The sequence below is a fragment of the Geotrypetes seraphini genome, chromosome 10, assembly GCF_902459505.1.
Source record: "Geotrypetes seraphini chromosome 10, aGeoSer1.1, whole genome shotgun sequence".
Lineage (NCBI taxonomy): Eukaryota > Metazoa > Chordata > Amphibia > Gymnophiona > Dermophiidae > Geotrypetes > Geotrypetes seraphini.
In genome coordinates, this window is record NC_047093.1 from 121,428,528 (window position 1) to 121,447,744 (window position 19,217).

Sequence of the window (19,217 nt, forward strand, 5' to 3'; positions counted from 1 at the left end):
TATTACCCCCAAGTCCTTTTCTTGGGTATTTTCACCCATTACCAGCCCTCCCATTGTATAGCTGTACTTCGAGTTTCTGTTCCCTACATGCAAGACTTTACATTTCTCTACATTAAACTTCATCTGCCATCTCATCGCCCACTCTTCTAGTTTGTTCAGGTCCCTTTGTAATTCCTCATAGTCCTCTTTAGTCCCAACTCCACTAAATAGTTTGGTGTTGTCCCCTCCATCTGAGAAATCTTTTACGTTACCACCCGTAATTCCATCTTTTCAGTCATGGTGACCTCTCTTTGGAACACTTCCTTTGTATATAAAACAAGAATCCTCTCTTCCTGTATTAAGACCAAACTCAAAACGTTTCTTTTCAAGGATGCCTATGATACCTAATCTAGGATAAAACCAAAACAACTCTGTGGAGTGACGATGTTTCTAAATGGACTTTATTTGAAAGTGTCAAAGTTCCAAAGTACACTGAAATCATCCACATAAAATAATTCCATCCACATAAAAATAAATCATCCACATAAGAGCATTAAAGGACCTAATCCGCTAGGGATACAGGACCCAACACGATCTGCGTTTTGACAAAAAGTCTTCTTCAGGGGTCCCTGGGGATCCTGTAAAGGTGAGTAGTGGGATTCCATCTGCTTTCCCTGGAATAATTTTCATTGCAGGTTCCAAACTCCAAATACCTTCCTAGAGGCAAACCAGCCCTTCATGTTCTATCCACCCCTTTCCTTCTTTTATATATATTTTTTATCTTGATGTATCTTTTGCAACCTCATGTATCTACCTTCCTCGTGATGTCAATCTTAAGTTATATAATCCTCTCTATCACTAAATTCCGTGATGGGTTTTTCTTTTTCCCCCTTTTTAACATTTGCTTTTAAATTTATTTTATTAACTATAGTAAACCACATATTTTTTTGATAAGACAGTATATCAAGAAAATAATAAACTTGAAAATTTGGCGTTTGTTCTCAATGCTCAGTGTTGGGGCTTGGATCCTGAGGGGGGATGTCTTTGGTTGAGGGGTTGTGTTTGTTCTTAGGGTGCAATGTTGGGGGATTGGATCCTGACGGGGGAAAGGCTTTGGTTGGGGGGGGGGGATTGTGCTTGTGTTTGCTTTAAGGATTCAGTGTTGGGGGTTATGTTTGTTGTTAGGCTGCAATATTGGGGGCTTGTTTGTTCTCAATGCTTAGTGTTGGGGTTTGGTTCCTGAAGGGGGATGTCTTTGGTTGGGGTGCGGGGGGGGGGGGGGGTTGTTCTTAGGTTGCAATATTTGGGGTTTGTTGTTCTCAATGCTTAGTGTTGGGGTTTGGATCCTGAAGGGAGATGTCTTTGGTTAAGGGGGGGGGGGGGTTTGCTTTTATGGTTCAGTGTTGGGGTTTAGGGGGATGTTTTTGGTTGGGTGGAGGTTGCTCTTAGGGTGCAATGTTGGGGATGTGTTTGTTCTCATTGCTTGGTGTTGGGGGATTGGATCCTGAAGGGGGATGTGTTTGTTTGGAGGAGGGGGGGTTGTTTGCTCTTAGGGTTCAGTGTTGGGGATATGTTTATTCTCAATGCTTAGTATTTGGGGGTGTCTTTTCTCTCATAGAGACTTGGACGGTGGTTGGAAGTTAGGTGTGCAGTGCTGGGGGTCAGACTCAGAAGGGGTCGCCGAAGCCTCCTCCTCTCCCTTCAGGATTGACATATTTCCTGAGCAGGGAGTGTTGGTTCCGTCGCAGGCCGCGGGCTGTCAACCCCGCGCGGGCTCTGCTGGGAGTCGTAGTCCTGACTCTGCTGCGTTCGCCTTTGTCCTCCCGCCCGTGGACTTCGTCTCCCAGGGATCAGCGCGGTGACGCGTCGGTGCCGGCTGGTGCAAGGGCGGCGCGGTGTGCGCAGGCGCGGACGCAGCGCATGCCGGGCGCGGTGGTCCGCCTGCCCTCGGCCCGGGCGCAGCTTCCGCCTCTGCGGACTACAAGGGCCGTCATGCAGCGCGCGCGGCGGAGCTGCGGGGTAAGATGGCGGCCGCGGCGGCCCTGCGGAGGCTCCTTTTGTTGTAGCGGCCGGGGAGCGGCGAGGCGAAGCCCAGGGCGGCCAGGTGGGTGCGGGGACGGAAGGAGGGGGCACTGAGGGGAGTGGAGGGCTCGGCTGGGAGCCCCTCGTTCCATTGCAGGGGGTGGGGCAGGGGGGGTCACTGGTGGATTCTCCCCCCCTGAAAAAGAGATGCTGACAATCGCCCCCCCACCAAGGAAAACGACCTTCACCTCCCCCTCCCCCCCAAAAAATTAGAAACGTTTAACTCTCCCCCAACCAGGAAACGTGTATGAACCTCCCAATAACTCCCTCCCCCAAGAACAGAGATGAAGACCGTAAACAACCCCCCCACGACAGAGAAACTAGTAATATTCAAATGGCATTAACCCCCCCATGCCAAAGAGTTTCTAGTAATATTCAGTCCCTCTCCCCACCAGAAAAATGACATTGATCCCCCCACCAAAGAGAAACTAGTAATATTCAGTCCCTCTCCCCACCAGAAAAATGACATTGATCCCCCCACCAAAGAGAAACTAGTAATATTCAAATGGCATTAACCCCCCCCGTGCCAAAGAGTTTATAGTAATATTCAGTCCCTCTCCCCACCAGAAAAATGACATTGATCCCCCCACCAAAGAGAAACTAGTAATATTCAGTCCCTCTCCCCACCAGAAAAATGACATTGATCCCCCCACCAAAGAGAAACTAGTAATATTCAAATGGCATTAACCCCCCCATGCCAAAGAGTTTATAGTAATATTCAGTCCCTCTCCCCATCAGAAAAATGACATTGATCCCCCCACCAAAGAGAAACTAGTAATATTCAGTAATAATAATAATTTTATTTTTGTATACCACCATACCAGATAGTTCTAGGCGGTTCATATACAATAAAAAGTATACAATCAATTAGTAAAATACAATTGATTAAAAATGCATTAAAATCAACTAAAATAAACACACTATAAGAACAATATACTATTTACCAATCAGGATTCAATCCCTCTCCCCACCAGAAAAATGACATTAATCATCCCCCGCCATAGAGAAAATAGTAATATTCAATCCCTCTCTGAAAAATGACATTAGCCTCCCATTCCCCCTTGCGAGAAAAAGAATTAGTAACACGCAATTCTCCTCGCAACCAGGAAATTGCATTAACCTCCCATTACCCCCCCCTGAAAAAGATATGCTGATACTCGGCTTCTCCCCACCCACAAATAGGAAACACTAATTTTGAAAACCACCCTGAGCCAAAATAATGTTAAGAACATAAGAAGCGCCATTTCCGGATCAGACCTATGGTCCATCAAGTCCGGTGATCTGCACACGCGGAAGTCCTGTCAGGTGTACACCTTGCGTAATTTTTAGTCACCCATATCCTTCTATGCCTCTCGTAAGGAGATGTGCATCTAGTTTGCTTTTGAATCCTAGGACGGTCGATTCCGCAATAATCTCCTCTGAGAGAGCATTCCAAGTGTCAACCATTCCCTGAGTGAAGCAGAACTTCCTAATATTAGTCCTGAACTTGTTCCCCCTTAGCTTCATTTCGTGTCCTCTTGTCCATGTCAAATTGGATAATGTAACTCCCCCCTCCAAAGAGTAATACCAACACTGAACTCCTTCCCCCACCAGAAAAAGGCATGAACCTCCCAATGCAGGTTATTGTGCATTTGCTTGTGTAAGAACTGAGTTTCCTTTTAATCTTATATGTTTTTGTTATGATGACTTTATTTTTGTTTATTTTGTGCTCCCAAAAAGTCAAACAGTACAGTGAGAGGTAGCATCTCTCTTTGATCTGGGGTAAGGTGTGTAGAGTGGAAGCTTAATCTAATTTTTCTGCTTTGGGAAGGCTGTGGATTGAGAGGTTATGGTTTTGTTAATTTTGTGGGATGGAATTGAGTGTTAATTTCTTCTTTGAGTAAGGGGGTGCCAGTGGAGGTGTTGTGTTTTGGGGAAGTTTGGCTCCATTGCCCCTTTGTTGAGGGTTTGGTCTTTTACTCTCATATACAGAATCTTTTATTTTCTCTTGCTATAAATCATAGCTTGTAATCTGGGAGTTCCCTGGCTGTGAGTGAGGCTATGTGGCAGATGAGCTTGTTTCTGTGCTCTTTTGAGCAGACACTGACCTTGCATATTTCTATACCTGGACACCCGACAGATGTGCTTACAGGTCCCTAGTCATTAGGGACCTGTAAGTTGAGGTTCTTTTTTTAAATCACATTTCATTGTTTTTGTTTGTTTGTAAATTTGTATTGAACAGTAATAAAGCAAAACAATCAGTATAAAAACAATATCATAAGAGTTGCACAATTGTACCTACATAATATCCATGGACAGCAACACATTAAAATGAGGGGAATGATGGTAGAAAACTACAGCACAAAAAGAACATCAGAGTTAGGTCGTCAAGGCGTTGAGTCACAATAGTTTTGTAAATCACATTTTCTGTTCTTGTAATGAGCTGGTATTACTTTGGGGGTCATTCTAGCAGGATTTACTGGCCAAGTGTAGGAGTTAGTTTGAAAGTACATGTACCTGCATATAATAATTGTAAACCACTTTGACGGTACTCCAGAAAGGCAGTATGTCGAATCCCATTACCATTACTCTTACCAGCTTACAGAGGAAGGCACAGGTTTGCCCTAGGCTCCTTTGAAATGAGGTTAAAAATTGGTGGGGGGGGGAAATATCTTTCGATTGTAAACACCTATAGAGGAGCAATGGCCTACGGCAGGGCTAGGCAATTCTGGTCCTCGAGAGCCACAGGCAGGTCAAGTTTTCAGGAAATCCACAATGAATATGTATGAGATGGATTTGCATGCACTGCCTCCTTGAGATTAACATCTATCTCGTGCATATTTATTGTGGATATCCTGAAAACCTGACCTGCCTGTGGTTCTCGAGGACCGGAATTTTCTAGCCCTGGCATAGCCTAATGGTTAGAGCAAATCGGCTGTGAACCAGTGAGGTCAGGGTACAAACATATTGCAAGCCCTCTGAGCACTGGGAGTTAAGCAAGTAGAACTCAACTTGAGCTATAACTAGAAGGCGTTAGTCCCTTCCTTCCACAGAGATGTGGAAACAGAGGTTAGCAGGAGAAATCTGCCCTATTCAAAAAATATGGAGATTAGGATAGCTGGCGGGCCATATGATCAGCCAGACCTTGTACAAAGTGGGGACTCTTCATGCCTTTCTGCTCTTGTGTTTTATTTCATTGTCATATGTTTTGTTATGTAACTTATTTTTGTGATCAAAGTCGACCTATAAAGTTAATCAAAAGAGCGACCTGATGCCTCTATTTTAGTCCAAATCTGAGAACATTCTGTCTGCTTTCTATTCCCGAGATAGTCATCGAGGGCTAGTGTGAGGCAGGTTCAGAGACGTGAGACTCCTGTCCTATTTCAAGCACTAAGATTGAAGGGAGAGTCTGTTCTGAGTATTGCACATTGAGTCCACTTATTTTGGTGGTTTGATACATTTGTGCCAGATTTTTTTAATCTTTGAATGCTGGATTGGAAGAAGGTTGCTAGGTTTAGGAGAGTTGCAATGATGGTACTCCTGATGCAGATGGAGACTGATGTCATCATTGAATGGCTTTATTTCTGGTTAACTGTGATTGCCTTTCATTTATCCAGTTTGGGACAGAGGAAAAAGTTGCAGTTTTACATGCTCGTAGTAAAGTGTATGAAATCCTCACCAGCACTGGCCACCAAATGAGCTAACCTTTGGCGCAGCCTTTTGGTCTTCTGTGCACTTCTCTGCATCTGTACTGAATTACTAAAAGCCTCATTGGCATAGGATTTAAGTGTGCTGGCATCTGTGAGGCTCTGCATGTAGGTTACTCATTCACAGGACCTGTTTTTACATAGGGTGCCTTGCCCACAAAATTGTGCACACAGAGCCCAGTACACTTTACTGCATCGGTGCTGTGTTGGTTAAGAGAGCAACGAGAATAGGATCTTGGCAGCCATGTTGTGTACAAGAGACTTTGCAGCGGAGAAGACCTAAGAACACACTGCTGTTCTCACTGAGCACCTTGTGTTTCCTTCCTTAGACTCACTGCTAGAGGTTACAGGGATGGAGGAGGAAGACAGTCATGATCAGAAAAGTCCGGAGGATGATTCATCAGGGGCCCCTGAGGAAGGCACTTCCACGTCTGTGACGAAGACAGAAACGCAGGCAACCGGGCAGCAAGCAGAGACCTGCCGACCAGCAATCCCATGTAGTGGATTGATTCTGGACTTGGTAAGGGTTTCCAGCACTGAACAAACCTCCCCCTCCCCCCACCAAAGGTCAGTTGAAATATTCCTTTTGCCGATGAGGTATACTATTTCCTAGTAAGAATGAGATTGACAGGGCCCCATTACTACATATTTTGGAGACATGTCATGGTTTTGTAATAACCATAAGAGCCTCTGTTCTTCAGATTCCTCTGGACGTTTGTCTTCTCCGTTGAAAACTGAATGCATGAAGGTTGTGCAATCTGCGTTTCAAAAAGGTGCAGATTGAGACCATTTTATCGATTGACAAGTTTCAGGTAGTTTTTCACTCATTTATATGTCCGCTTTTAAAGGCAGTCATCGGGAGCTCAGAAAAAGCATTGCATTAGAGAAATTTGTACTGACTGCCTGTTAATTATCAGATCAAGCGTTGATGCTGGGGTTCAGGGGTTGTCATTGGTTAGGGCAGGGCTTCTCAAAGTGTGAGTCATGGCCTCGCCCATGTTTGGGGTTGTGACTTGGATGGGCAGTTCGTAAAAGTGACATTGCCCAGCACTTCAGAGGCCACAAAAGACGGATAAGCGTTGGGTTAATGGGTCATATCTTCTCTTTTCTGGAATTTTTGTGTTGTGCTTTGTGTTAAGGATTTTAATTATATCACTGACAGGAGTTTTTTCAGTGGTTGAACCCACTCTTTGCAGTTATTGCCTGTTTGTATTCAAGAGGTTACTGACTCTGTTACTTACACTTTTCACAAGAAGGTAAAGATGTGCTTGTCTTTTCAGGCTTCTCTTTAGTTTTTAAGTAGGAGCCTTCAGTTTCCCATTGAGAACACTGTGCATTGTTAAATATGAATATTAGATGAAATTCACGCGTTATCACAGTGACAGCAGCTGTGATGCTTGGAAGTGCTTTTTAAGGGAGGTGGCTTTAGACAAACTGGTGTGAGAGAAAGAAATACTCCACGCTGGTGCTAAGTATGTTTACTTTCCACCAGCTGCTAGAGGCTGCTTTTTGGCCCCTTAAAATTGAGCGTATTATTTTTTTTTTTGTTTCCCCTCCCCATCTCCTTATTGTTATGTATTTTTCTTCACTTTCTTTCAGAGGTGTGTGCAAGAAGCAGTGGGGAGCAGCCCGATCCCCGAGAGCAGAGAAGATCGTTGTGAAGTGCCAGGTATTTTACCCTGTTCACATGGCCAGGGCTCAGGACAGACACGGCAATAGGAACCTTTCATTGTGCATGCTTTCCTCCCTCTGCCTGTCACAGATTTCTTTTTCCTTTTGACAGTGCCTGTGAGTGTTATTGACTCCCTTTCTCGCTTTCAGATGCAGAGGAACCTTTCATCAAGAGATGGCAGCTGTGTCAGAAGAAGGGTACTGGGGAGATGGGAAGGACTGACCTAGAATGGGACACTGGAAAGGCCGTGAGTATAACCCTCAATTGCTGGTGTCTGGAACGGGAGAAAAGTGTTCTCCTCCAATTGTTAGCAGTATAGATTATTACTGAATTAAATCTTTTCTTCCTGTAGGTTACTAATACATACCTGTCATGGCTATTACTGAATTCACTTGTGTACTATTTTGGGTATTGAGTGACATCAAGGACAATGACTGATTAATTTAATTGGTGCGTTGTACTGGGAGGCAGTGACCAAGTCACGGTTCTCTCTCTCCTAGGCTCCCGAAGCCGCCCTGGGTGTGCTCTGCGGTCTGGCTGGGGCCTTGGAGTACCTGGAAAAGATGTGCAATGGAGGTCCTGTGCACCCCCATTCCTGCCCCAACATGGAGGGGACCACGGAGTTAGGAGTTACTTAGTGAGTATAGACAGAGGTGGCTCAGAATGGAATATAGGGTAAACCTAGTCCTTTTATTTTGGCAGGCAGATGAGCTATTGAGATTTTCCTACTGCTGCTCCAGGGATCAACCAGCTTGGGATAAGGGATAAAAACTGGTTCTAGATCTCATTCCTTTATCTCTTGGCTGTAGTGATGATGAGGAGGTGGCCGAGGTGGAGCTGGTGGCTGAGGTCTGGATGGATCATGGAGAAACTTGTCCCACTTTGCAATCTGTTTTCAGAAGAGATCAGCACCGCAGGATTAAAAACTCAGGTATGATGGTGAACAAGAACTGATCAACTTTCTCTATTGCATCCTCAAAACTAGAGGTTCATCTCCTGATAAACCAACCTTCCTTCAAAATCTGAGCCTCTGTTTTGAAGATGCATTCTTAAAAACTTGAGGTGCAGTTTTGGAGCCTTAGCTACGTCTCCTGAGACAGGCCTTTCTCTTCACAGAAATGCACCAAAACTTGAAGTACCCCCCTCCCCACATATGCACCAGATTGGCATCACCTAGTCTTGATCACCACCACCCCTAAAGCCTTAAGCTCCACTCCTAATTGTCTTCCTCGTCCTCTGTGTGTTTACCTTATTCATTCTGCATGAATTTACTCTTCATCGCTGGTTTCTGTCTACCCTCTTCCTTTTCTCTCACTTATCATGTTCTTTTTTTTTTTTTTTTACTCCTCAGTTTATTTTACCCCTTTACTGTTTATTTTTCCTGTGAAAATTTCTTGTTTAAGATAAATTAACTCCTGTCCTAATGGTTGCTGTTTCTTTTTTCAACAGCGTGCCTTCAGCCACCTGCATGTTCTTGGAAAAGCAGACAGTTGCCCTTCCATCTCTGTAGCACCTTGTTTGATGCCCTGCCTCACACAGACTCTGAAAGTTCATCAGATGTGTCCTCTCTCCAGGGATCCGTGGGCCCCAGGACTAGATTTAGCAGGCCCGATGGCTGTGGAGATGTGGAGTCTGTCTCTGGGGAGCGTTATAACACACTGGGGCTCCCTGCTCTCTCCACTTCTTTGGAAGATCCCTTCAGCACTTTCTTTAGTCGAAGAGCATTGGACACTCTGGGGTATAGTCGGACATCTGAATCTGGTGCGGAGCAGAACTCAGGTCCTCCGCAGTGCTGGGGACTGACTCTGGGAAATGGGAGTGGGGTGTCCAATGGACAGCAAAGGCCTCTAAATGAAGGAGGTGGGAATTCTTCCACCTCTGGTACTCAGTGTACACAAACACCTATGAATGCCCTGGAGAAGGCGGATTCCAGCTGCTCTTCCCCTCCCTCCTCCGCCTCCTTTTCTCCTGCCTCTTTCTCCTCGCAACCCCCAGACTTGCCGGGCAGTGGCTTGTGCTCTCTTAGGTCTCAAGACCTGGATATTTATGATCCTTTCCACCCCACAGATGAGGAGAATGTGAATGGAGACTTTGGCTTTGGAGACTCCCCTGAGAAGGGAACAGAGGGGCCAGAGGATCAGAAGTATGACCCTTTTGACCCCACTGGATCAAACCCTAGCTCCTCTGTACAGAGTCCCTCTCCATATGAAGATGACGATGAGGAAGATGATGGGAACATGTCCCACCCTGAGGACAGGATCTCGGAAGCACTAGCCGGTATCTATGATGACAACAGTTTGAGTCAGGATTTTCCCTTCTTGAAGGAGGATCTTCAGCCAGAGCCTGGACCTCTCAGCAGAGAGCCTGAAACCACTCTTGAGAAAGAGATACCAGCTGATCCCATACCAGCCTCCTGCCTAACTTCCAAAGACTCTGCTCAAGCTGAGCCCACTCCTGAATTGTACAGTCCAAGTTCCAGCATTGATATGGGGCTGCAAATTGACCCTGAGCCAGTGTCACCAGCACCATCAGATGAGCCCATCAATGAAGAAGAACCATCTGGAGTTGATTCCACAGACAAACTGTCTCCAAAGAGTCCCGAGGTGACGCTGGAGCCCAGAAGAAGAGTTTTTGCTGTAGATCTCAGCAAAGAAGAATTTGCTTCTGAGGCTGAGCCCAAGTCTAAATTAGAGATTAAAGTTTCCTTGGAGTCCATCCCAAAAGTGGAACAGAAGCCTTACCTACGACTGGAAAAAAGCAGCAAGCTAAGTGGCGAACCAAAACTGCGCCACAAGTCTCGGCGCTCTAGTGAAAGGAGGGACCGTAGCGGTAAGGAGAGTGAGCGAAAATATGAGGACTCAGAAATTGAGGAAGGCGAGATTGTTCCACAGGAGGAGGACCGCTTCAGCCCCATGCGCCTCTTCCGCAGCCGCTGCCGTATCCTGGAACGCCCTTTGCGCGTGGTAGAAGGGGACGACTTCCTCTCGCTCCATGCTGACTCGGATGAAGAAGGCACTCTGCAGATAGATTTTGGAGAGAACCAGACAGACACCAGGTGGAAGGGGGTTGACCTGAGGCGAAAGATTACAAATCAGCGACGAGAGCGGTATCGCAAGCAATCTGTTTCCCCCTCTGAGGTCAAAAGGCTGTCTAAATCACGGTCAGGTTCTAGTTCCCACAGTCGGAAAAAAGCCAAAAGGGAACGCAAGAGATCCAGAGAGCGTAAACGCTCCAAGGAGGAACGAGGTGGACAGACATCTTGGTCCCAAACCAAGAAAGCCAGGTCGAAATCTAAGGACCGCAAACGCTCACACCAGAAGACGTCCCGCTCTCGGTCCTGGTCCCCTTCTATTAGCACCAGCATCTCTGCTGTGGGGTCCTCTCGCACATCCACAGAGAGGAGAAAGAGCAGGCACTCCAAGGAGAAGAGACGTCGTTGGTCCCGCTCTGCTAGCACTGAACGATCCCGGAAGGATAAGCGCAAAGACAAGCATCGCCCAGAAGGGAAGAAGAAGAAAAAGCGTTCCCGGTCCAAATCAAGGGACAGAAGATCCCGCCGTTCGAGTGAGCGCAGAGAAAAGAACAAGGAGAGAGAAAGGCGGCATCTCCTGGATGATACTAAGCCTGAAATACCGTTGCTGACTGAGAGGAGGCGGCGAGACCACAGGACGGTGGTGCCTCCTTCCATCCAGGATCTCAATGACAATGACCTCTTCACTATTAAAAGGACCATCACAGTGAACCCTACAGAGAAGCTGGACAATGCCAGGGACCTGCTGCATACTCCAGAACGTGTTGGTAAACGGGAGGTGCTCTATGACTCGGAAGGTCTCAGCTTTGAGACTTTCTCTGACCGGGAGCCGCTAGATGACAGAGACAGCAAGAATGTCAGAGTGTTTGAGAGGCATGCGAGCAAACCAGAGACTAGCAAGAGGAAGAGCTCTCTGGAGTATGAAAAGAGAGTAGAGGAGGAGGACAGCAAGCAGAAGTCTAGCAAAGAACGTGAAAGGAGTCGGAGCTATTCAGATGACCGTTCCAGTCGGGAGCGCTGCAAGAGATTCAAGGAGAGTCCCCATTCTGAGATGGAAGCTCTGAGGGCTGAGAAGGAGAAAATACATGTAGAGAGAGAGAGAACCCCCAAGAAGTTGAAAGCCGCTCACAAGGGCACATCCAGCCGGAAAGTTAAGTTGCAGTCAAAGGTGGCTGTGCTGATCAGGGAAGGGGTGAGCAGCACCACCTCCGTGAAAGAGGCTGGCTCCATTGGTGTCAAGTTCAGCCGAGATAAGGAGAGCCGCTCCCCCTTCATAAAGTCTGAGGAGAAGCTACCGGATTTTAAGGTTGGAAGGCCCAAGCTGGAGGAGGTGGAGCCCCCAGAACTGGTTTTCAAGCCCAAAAAAGTCAAGGGTTTAAAAACAAAGACAGGTTTTAAGAAAGCCAAAAGTGGCACCGCTGCTAGTGGCACCATGGGCATCTCTACAATGACTGGCAAACTGAAAGGAACAGGTGAGAAAAAGAAGAAAAAATTGAAAAGCAAAAACTCCTTAAAGAAGTCTAAAGCGGATAGCTGCAGCAAGGAGATGCCCAGCCCTCCTCGAGTCACTGAGGAGCCCATTTGGTCTGGCTCAGAACAGTCAGAGAGCAAAGAGAAGCCTGCCAGCCCAGACAAGCCACCCACGGAGCAGGAACTAACGCCCGATTCCCAGACAGTGGACAGCAGTTGCAAGACTCCTGATGTCTCCTTTCTGCCTGAAGAGGCTCCACTTGACCAACCAGGGAAAGATGAGTCGGAAGCGGACAGCCTATCCGAGCCCAAAGAGGAGCCGCGAGGACAAGCCACTCAAATGCCGTGGAGCCTCCAAGGAGGTGTAGACTGCACCACGAGTGGCGTGTTGGCATGTGAGTACCAAGCTCTGGCACTTGACTAGCGAAATGCCATTTAGTGCAGACTTCCAGTGCACTTCACCCTGAGGGCATCTAGGGGTTGGCTGACATCCCAGGGGATGGAAGGACTCTGAAGGGCACCCTCTGCGTTGTGACCAGTTCTTAGATGCCCTCATGGTCCTGTTATCTCTGGAATCTGGGCTTGCACCTTGATGCTGGTGAGGTCCCAGCATTTTGTTTTTGTTTAAAACTGGCCTTGAAATGTTCTGTTTTTGTGAGTGGTCTGCATCTTTGAAATCCAGCACATCTAGTTCATTACTAGTGTGTAGTTTGCCAAGCGTGAAAACTATCACCTCCTGCTTAAGTTGTTTCATGGCAGTCCCATTATTAAGCTTCAATTTACTGATTTTGACTTGACCTCTTTCATTGTATTTATGTTTATTTTTGGTCTTTTTAATACTGTTATGCTGTTAACAAAATTGTAAGTTTCATGTTGAATTATAGCTGCTGTACACTGCCTTGGGTGAATCTCTTTATAAAGGCAGAACAATCCCAATCAATCAATTAATAAAAAATAAGTGAGCAGTTTCAAAATGCATCACCTTGTTTTTTCTTCCAGTGACTGCTTTGTTGTTTAAGATGGAAGAGGCAAACATGGCAAGCAGGGCAAAGGCTCAAGAGCTAATCCAGGCCACCAATCAGGTAAGGAGAAAACAGAAATCCATCTTGTCAAGCTCATTATCCCACTGTGCGGCAGGTTAATTTGTACAGATGAGTGCATATACTGGGAAAAGCAGAGCCTGTCCGTTAAATGCAAGGGAAGCTGAGAAGCGCAATATTTCATAGGGCCATACGGTAGGCATGGGATTTGCCTGTGAGCAGCACTCCTGTATGCATAGGGTGTGCATGGGAGCATTTGGGATGCTGAGTGTCTTTTTCCTTTTGCGCATAGATCCTTAATCAGACCAAACCCTCTACCTCTCTGACTGTACAGCCCCCTCCGCCACCGCCACCATCACACACACCTGTGGCCCACTCGGCACCTTCGTACCTGCTGCACAGCTCTCTAGGCTGCAGTTCCAGCCCCCCATCTCCTCCTGGGCTCCCGGGCAGCATCACCCAAGGTTCAAGTACACTCTCCAGCATGTTCTTCACAGCCTCTTCCAGCAGCGAGACCGGAAAGAGAGAGGGCAGTACCAGCTCAGATGGGCGAGGGGACACTGATAAGGTAAGCCGGAGCAGCTGCAATGATACCTTCACCGTTGCAGCGTTAACATTACTTCAACAGGTTGTGTGTTTTGTGCCAGCACCAGGACCTGTCCGTTTTATATTGAGGAGTGAGTATGTAATTCACATCTCTCGATAGAATGCTAAATCGAGCCTCTCACCTGCTTTGCTACTATTATTTTCAGTATCTAAAGAAGCTTCACACGCAGGAGCGGGCAGTGGAGGAAGTAAAACTGGCTATTAAACCTTATTACCAGAAGAAGGAAATTACGAAGGAGGAGTACAAGGATATCCTACGTAAAGCAGTGCACAAGGTGAGTCGATGCACTCGCTCCTTCCCCCCTCTCCTGTCACAGTATAGAGTGTCACTCTCTTCCTCCTCAACCTGTCCATCTGCAAGCAGGCTCCCCCCCCTCCCCCAGGGTCTCTAGCTGCAAACCACTACCCTTGTGGCAGTGCTCATATTTTATTGGGTTCTCACTGCAGATTTGCCACAGCAAGAGTGGTGAAATCAACCCTGTGAAAGTGAACAATCTGGTGAAAGCGTACGTCCAGCGCTACAAGTACTTCCGAAAGCATGGCAGGAAGATGGATGATGAGGAGAGCACGAGTTACCGCAGTAGCAGGGAGCAGGTTGGCTTGGACAAGGGCCCCTTCACCTTACCCTTGATCTGAGACTGACCAGCTTGGGTGGACAAGAGCCCCTTCCTTACACATGATCGGAGCTTAGCCTGCCGGCTTATCTCCCCAGAAAAGGATGCTTTTAAAATGAAGGGAGGGAGAGGGTGTGAAGAAAATTTTCTTTGCCAGTGAAATAAATCTTTATTTAAGATTTCATGAACTCTATGGATAAATCTCTTTTAATGAAAACTACAGTAAGACACACCAGTGCATATTTCTGTGACGCAGCAGTGGCTACATGGACTGGAAACTGGAGGCTATTGGGCTGCATCGGCCCTCTGCCTTGCTGACTCTCACACAATTTAGCAGAACTTCTAAGAGGTTTGAGAGGGAAGAACCTCCTTTCTGTTCTCTGTAAATATTCCTGTCTCGTTAAGGAGCTGCTATATGCTGAACTCCCGTGGCTTTAGTTCTCCTGCTTCGTTTCCATTTCATCAGTCTTCATTTCTTTTGCATGGGTTTTAGTTCTTGCCCCTGGCCTTCCGGAGCAAGTAAACGTACTTACTCCCCTCACTGTGTTTAACTGCGTTATTAAATGGCCTTGTTGTAAGACTCCATCCCTCATTTTCTGTTTATAAAGAAATATGTTATGTATTTTGGCTGTGGCGTTTTCTTCTGTTGGGGCTTTGCACTGGACCACATACATGGTGGAGGTTCGAAGCCGGGCAGTAAGTCTCAATGCTCCATCCTCTCTTCAAAGTCTTGCAGGAAGCTGAGGAGATTGTCGCTATTGAGCGACTCTGAAATTTGCAAATCTGAGCTCTGGAGGGAGGATGCTCCAGTCGCATAACTCATCTCATGCAGCATCTTAAACACCACAGGCGTGACCTGGGGAGAAAAGAGGGAGATGTATCCAGAATGTCAAAACACAGAAGCAGAAGTGATCACTGGCTACATGCGGATGACACAGGGTCTAGCTAGGAGAGAATTACCGTGGCTCAGTATAGAAGGACAGATACTGAGATAGAAAGTGAAAAGGACCTCTGGCATGCAGTATTTAATGTGGTTTACAGAATTAAAACAAGATCAGATCACTTCCTGTAGTCTCCTTGCATGTGCCCCATAAACCCATCCCTCCATTAGAAGCCTAGGCAGAAACAAGCCCTGCATTTCTTACACAAGTCTTCCACGCCCAACCTGAGAATGGAGAAGCCCTCAACATGCCACATAAACCTGTGCTTTGTAACAAGAATTTAATTTCAAGTGCAGGAGCCCCTACTATTCAATTCCCTCTCTAAGGTAACTTGGGTATTAGAGAGTGTCTTAAAACCCTTCCGGTGAATTGGACCCGTGTTAACTCTAGAGTAGAGACCCAGAAGCTGTGTTCAGCAGTGTGGGGCTGGGCTGGTGGCAGGATTAGCAGGTCTCGAGGGCTGCTCACTACATTCTGAACTTGTTGCAAAGGAGTCTGGATGGAGCTGAATTGCATGACTGCAAACACCAGAATAGAGACGGTGAGGTGGGGGAGGATAGATTTAAATCTCCAAGTAGCTGATAATGTGCATGGAGTCATTGCGGCCGTTTCAGTGCTAAATCGGCCGTGTTGCACGATCCCTGCCATCTGATGTCCCCGGTCTAGCATGTCGCCCACCACCAATCCCGCAGCTCGACTTCTCTCTCACAAATTGAAGGCATTCAACCCTCCCCTTTTCCTCCCATTGTGCACGATTCAGTGTTTTTTTTTTGGGGGGGCAGGATGTTGCCCCCCCTACATCCCCCCCAATTCAACCCTCCCCATCTCCTCCTCTCGGATTGGCATTCTACGGCGGCTTTCCTTCTCCAGTGCCTGTCCCCTCTCGGAATGGAATGGTTCATCGTAGTTGCGATGCAACGTCCACTGATGATCTGGCCGTGATGAATCGTTCCATTCCATAGTCAGGATACAGCTGAGTTGAAGAAGGAAGGCAATACTGGGGGTAACAGAAATGGAAGAGTGTGTTGCTTTAATCTCAAAAATTAAAAACCTTTCTGGTTCAAAAGGGTCCAAGTGGGGAAGTGAAAATCTCCTGGAAAGAGAGTGGATAAATAATTCTCCCTGATAGTGAATACTGTAGTGTGATAAGGGAAAGGCCCTAGCCAGCAGAGAAAAAGATAATTGTACTCTGCGTAGAATTGCAGGATATGCGGAATATAAATTTTTTAAATAAATAAATAATGTCTGTGGAGCTTCTAGAGTCAGAGATAGGGACTCCCTGTGAGCAACATTTCTTCACAGACAGGATTCTGGGAGCAATGTAAAGAAAAACATTAACTATGAAATTCAAGAAAGCTGGGGAAAAGCAGAAATGACCCCAGTTGGAAAGAAGGTGAGGAAGGCTGGAGGCTAATGGTGGGCAGTGCAGCATCCTGAAAATAAAAATGGGCACACTAGGAGGTCCGAATGCTTAAGGAGGAAGGAATTTGATCCACTGGCTAGGTTAAAGGTTAAATGGGGTGGGTGGGGGGGTGGAATGTTGGGCACAGTGGCTGGGTCAAATGTTCACAGAGATGGAGTTAAGTGATGTGGACCAGGATTGAAACTAGACCCAGTCAATGGGCCAAATGGTGAACCAGGTGAATTGCGGCACACAACAGTAGATGGGTCATCTGTTAATGGGGGTGAAGATAGGGTGATCATATTTGTGGAGTCAAGAGGAAATATGACCCAGCCCCACCCCCTCCACTTAGTCCCCCTTCCCATCCTTATACACTCTTTTCATGCTTCTCTCTCCCTCCAAACCTCTCCCCAGCATGGACTTCTGTCTCTCTTTGCCTCCCCCCTTTCCATCCTCCCCTCCCTCAACAGGATCCCATGGCACAGGCTTGCTCTGTCCAGCTCTGGCTCTTCCAAGTCCCCCACTGAAATTTAATCTTCGTGTCAGCTGGCAGTGTCAGCTACATGAATCTGCTGCCATCAGCCTGTTCCGGAAGCCTCTGCAGCAACTTCCTGTTCTCATGTAGGTGCAGAAGAGGACAGAGCTTGCAGGGATGGGACAGGGACAGAAACAGAACTCGTGGGGGTGAAGATAGATCCCGCAGGAACAGGGACAAATTGTCCACATCATTCTCTATTGGAGGAAAGATAGGAGAGGGGAGATAAGAGATGTTAAAATACCAACATGGCGTAAATGTGCATGAGTCTAGTTTCTTTCATTTGAAAGGAAGCTCCAGAATGAGAGGGCAAAGTTAAGAGGTGATAGGCTCAGGAGTAATCTAAGGAAATACCTTTTTACAGAAAGGGTGGTAGATGTGTGGAATAATGTCCCGGTAGAGGTGGTGGAAACAAAGAGAAAGCATAGGATAGACACGTGGTATCTCTTAGGAAGAGGAGGAGATAGTGGATGCTGCAGATGGGCAGACTGGAATGGCCATCATGTTTCTATTTAAATTTCTCTCTTGAGTAGTCATTGTGGATATCCTGAAAACCTGACTGGCTGGGATGCCTCTAGCATTAGGACTGGGAACCACTGCTCTACTCCCTTCCCCTCTCTAGGATCTGCTCCCTGTGAGTGCCAACACTGCACCAAGCCTGTGAGGGTTTTGGGAACTCCCTGGTGAATATACATGAGTGAGGTTTGAATAAAATCGCAGCAGTGCATGTCAAGACTACCTGAAACCGTCACTAGCTGGGCATCTCTTGAGCTTTGGATTGAGAAACCCTGCTCTAAGAGGGAAAAAGAGATACTTCTAACTTATCTCCCTTTTACAGCAGGCCTTAATACAGGACTAGAAGGAGATATTTTCCACAGAATGAAAAGCTTTTGGGAGGGAGGCACAGAAGAGAAGTGAAGTTGGTGGTTACACAGGATAGACACCAGTGCAAGTACTGGGAGTCCAGCCGGTTACAGAATGTAAGCGGAGGGGGGAGGGAAGCAGGTGAAGTCCTGAGGCCTGCTGTTAGGGGGTTTGCAGGGGCCCAAGCCTACCTGAAGCTGAAGAAGATACAGCCTTTCCAAATTTCTACTCCTGGTCCCAGCATTGTAACTGTGACCACGCCGGGACCTTATTGTTCTGCTCTGATCAAGTTTTTTACTTGAATGGTGATAGTGCTAAAAATTACCCCCTCCCCTCTCCCTCCTTCTTCTCTGGTCCAGCCATCTGAATAACAATCCTTGGCCAGGTCCTGGAAGACAACGAATCTTCATGTCGGTAAAGAGGGAGAAAAAGTGGCTTTGAAAAAATTTGTATAAAGTATCCAGAATCTCAAACAAGAGGGGTAAAACATCAGGATGGCACAAATGCAGGTGGCAGAAACGATGGCGAAAGAGGTAAAGGGAGGTGACTTTTTCTGGGTAGGTTGATGAAATTGAAAGGAGACAAAGAGAAGTGTGTGGAGGGGGGATGAGGAAAGACAGACCCCCTTGTAGAAGCAGGTTCTAATCTAGACCATAACATAAGAGTAGGCGCGTGTGAGGTTCAAGTTCGGCTGCTTTTGCTTCAAGCCCCCAAATACATAACCGACCTATCCTCCTTTTCAACCAATAGACATAAAAGAAGCTCAAACTTGAATTTTGTTTCCCCCCCCTCCCCGGTTAGAGGATGTAAATTCAAAATTCATCACCAACATCTTCTCTCTTATCAAGCAGCATTATGGGGCAACGATCTGAAACAACTACGTATACTTGCCAACACATATATGAAATTTAGGAGACAACTGAAAACATATCTGTTCCTAAAGTACATAGGAAACTGATTCACACAATCTCTCAATACCAGATCTCTAGAACTGCTAAACAATAGATATTAACTATGTCAATTCTACTCAATTTGTAACATTTTTTTATAATCATTGTAAACTGTATAGAACTTCATGATCCTGCGGTATATAAACCGCTATTATTACTGGGTCAGACTAATGGTCTATCTAGCCCGGTAGCCCATCTTCACGGTGGTCAATCCAGGACACAAGTACCTGGAAGAAACCCAAAGAGTAGCAACACTCCATGCTACCAATCCAAGGTTTCCCATAAGAACATAAGAATTGCCGCTGCTGGGTCAGACCCGTGGTCCATCGTGCCCAGCAGTCTGGT

The 19,217-nt window shown here is 46.6% G+C and overlaps 2 protein-coding genes across 5 annotated transcripts in view; one reads left to right on the forward strand and one right to left on the reverse strand.

Moving 5' to 3' along the window:
* Positions 1-1,871: 1,871 nt before the first annotated feature.
* SCAF1 (SR-related CTD associated factor 1) lies at positions 1,872-14,802 on the forward strand. Of its 3 annotated transcripts, none has more exons than XM_033960215.1 (11): positions 1,872-2,083; positions 6,077-6,267; positions 7,347-7,416; positions 7,569-7,666; positions 7,920-8,056; positions 8,229-8,350; positions 8,869-12,315; positions 12,920-13,002; positions 13,253-13,528; positions 13,713-13,841; positions 14,014-14,802. In XM_033960215.1, the coding sequence occupies exons 1-11, from the start codon at positions 1,900-1,902 to the stop codon at positions 14,200-14,202; spliced, it is 4,926 nt and encodes a 1,641-aa protein (XP_033816106.1). In that variant the 5' UTR covers positions 1,872-1,899; the 3' UTR covers positions 14,203-14,802. The 3 variants fall into 3 exon arrangements, with proteins under 3 accessions (XP_033816106.1, XP_033816107.1, XP_033816108.1); XM_033960216.1 differs by having other exon boundaries at positions 13,295-13,528; XM_033960217.1 differs by lacking the exon at positions 1,872-2,083 and adding an exon at positions 6,449-6,559 and having other exon boundaries at positions 6,126-6,267.
* Positions 14,370-19,217, reverse strand: part of IRF3 (interferon regulatory factor 3) — a 38,704-nt gene continuing 33,856 nt past the window's right edge. For both annotated transcript variants that reach the window (XM_033960221.1, XM_033960220.1), the window contains exon 10: positions 14,370-15,036. In XM_033960221.1, coding sequence (XP_033816112.1) covers positions 14,884-15,036 — 153 coding nt within the window. In that variant the 3' untranslated portion in view covers positions 14,370-14,883. The remainder of the gene's footprint in view (positions 15,037-19,217) is intronic.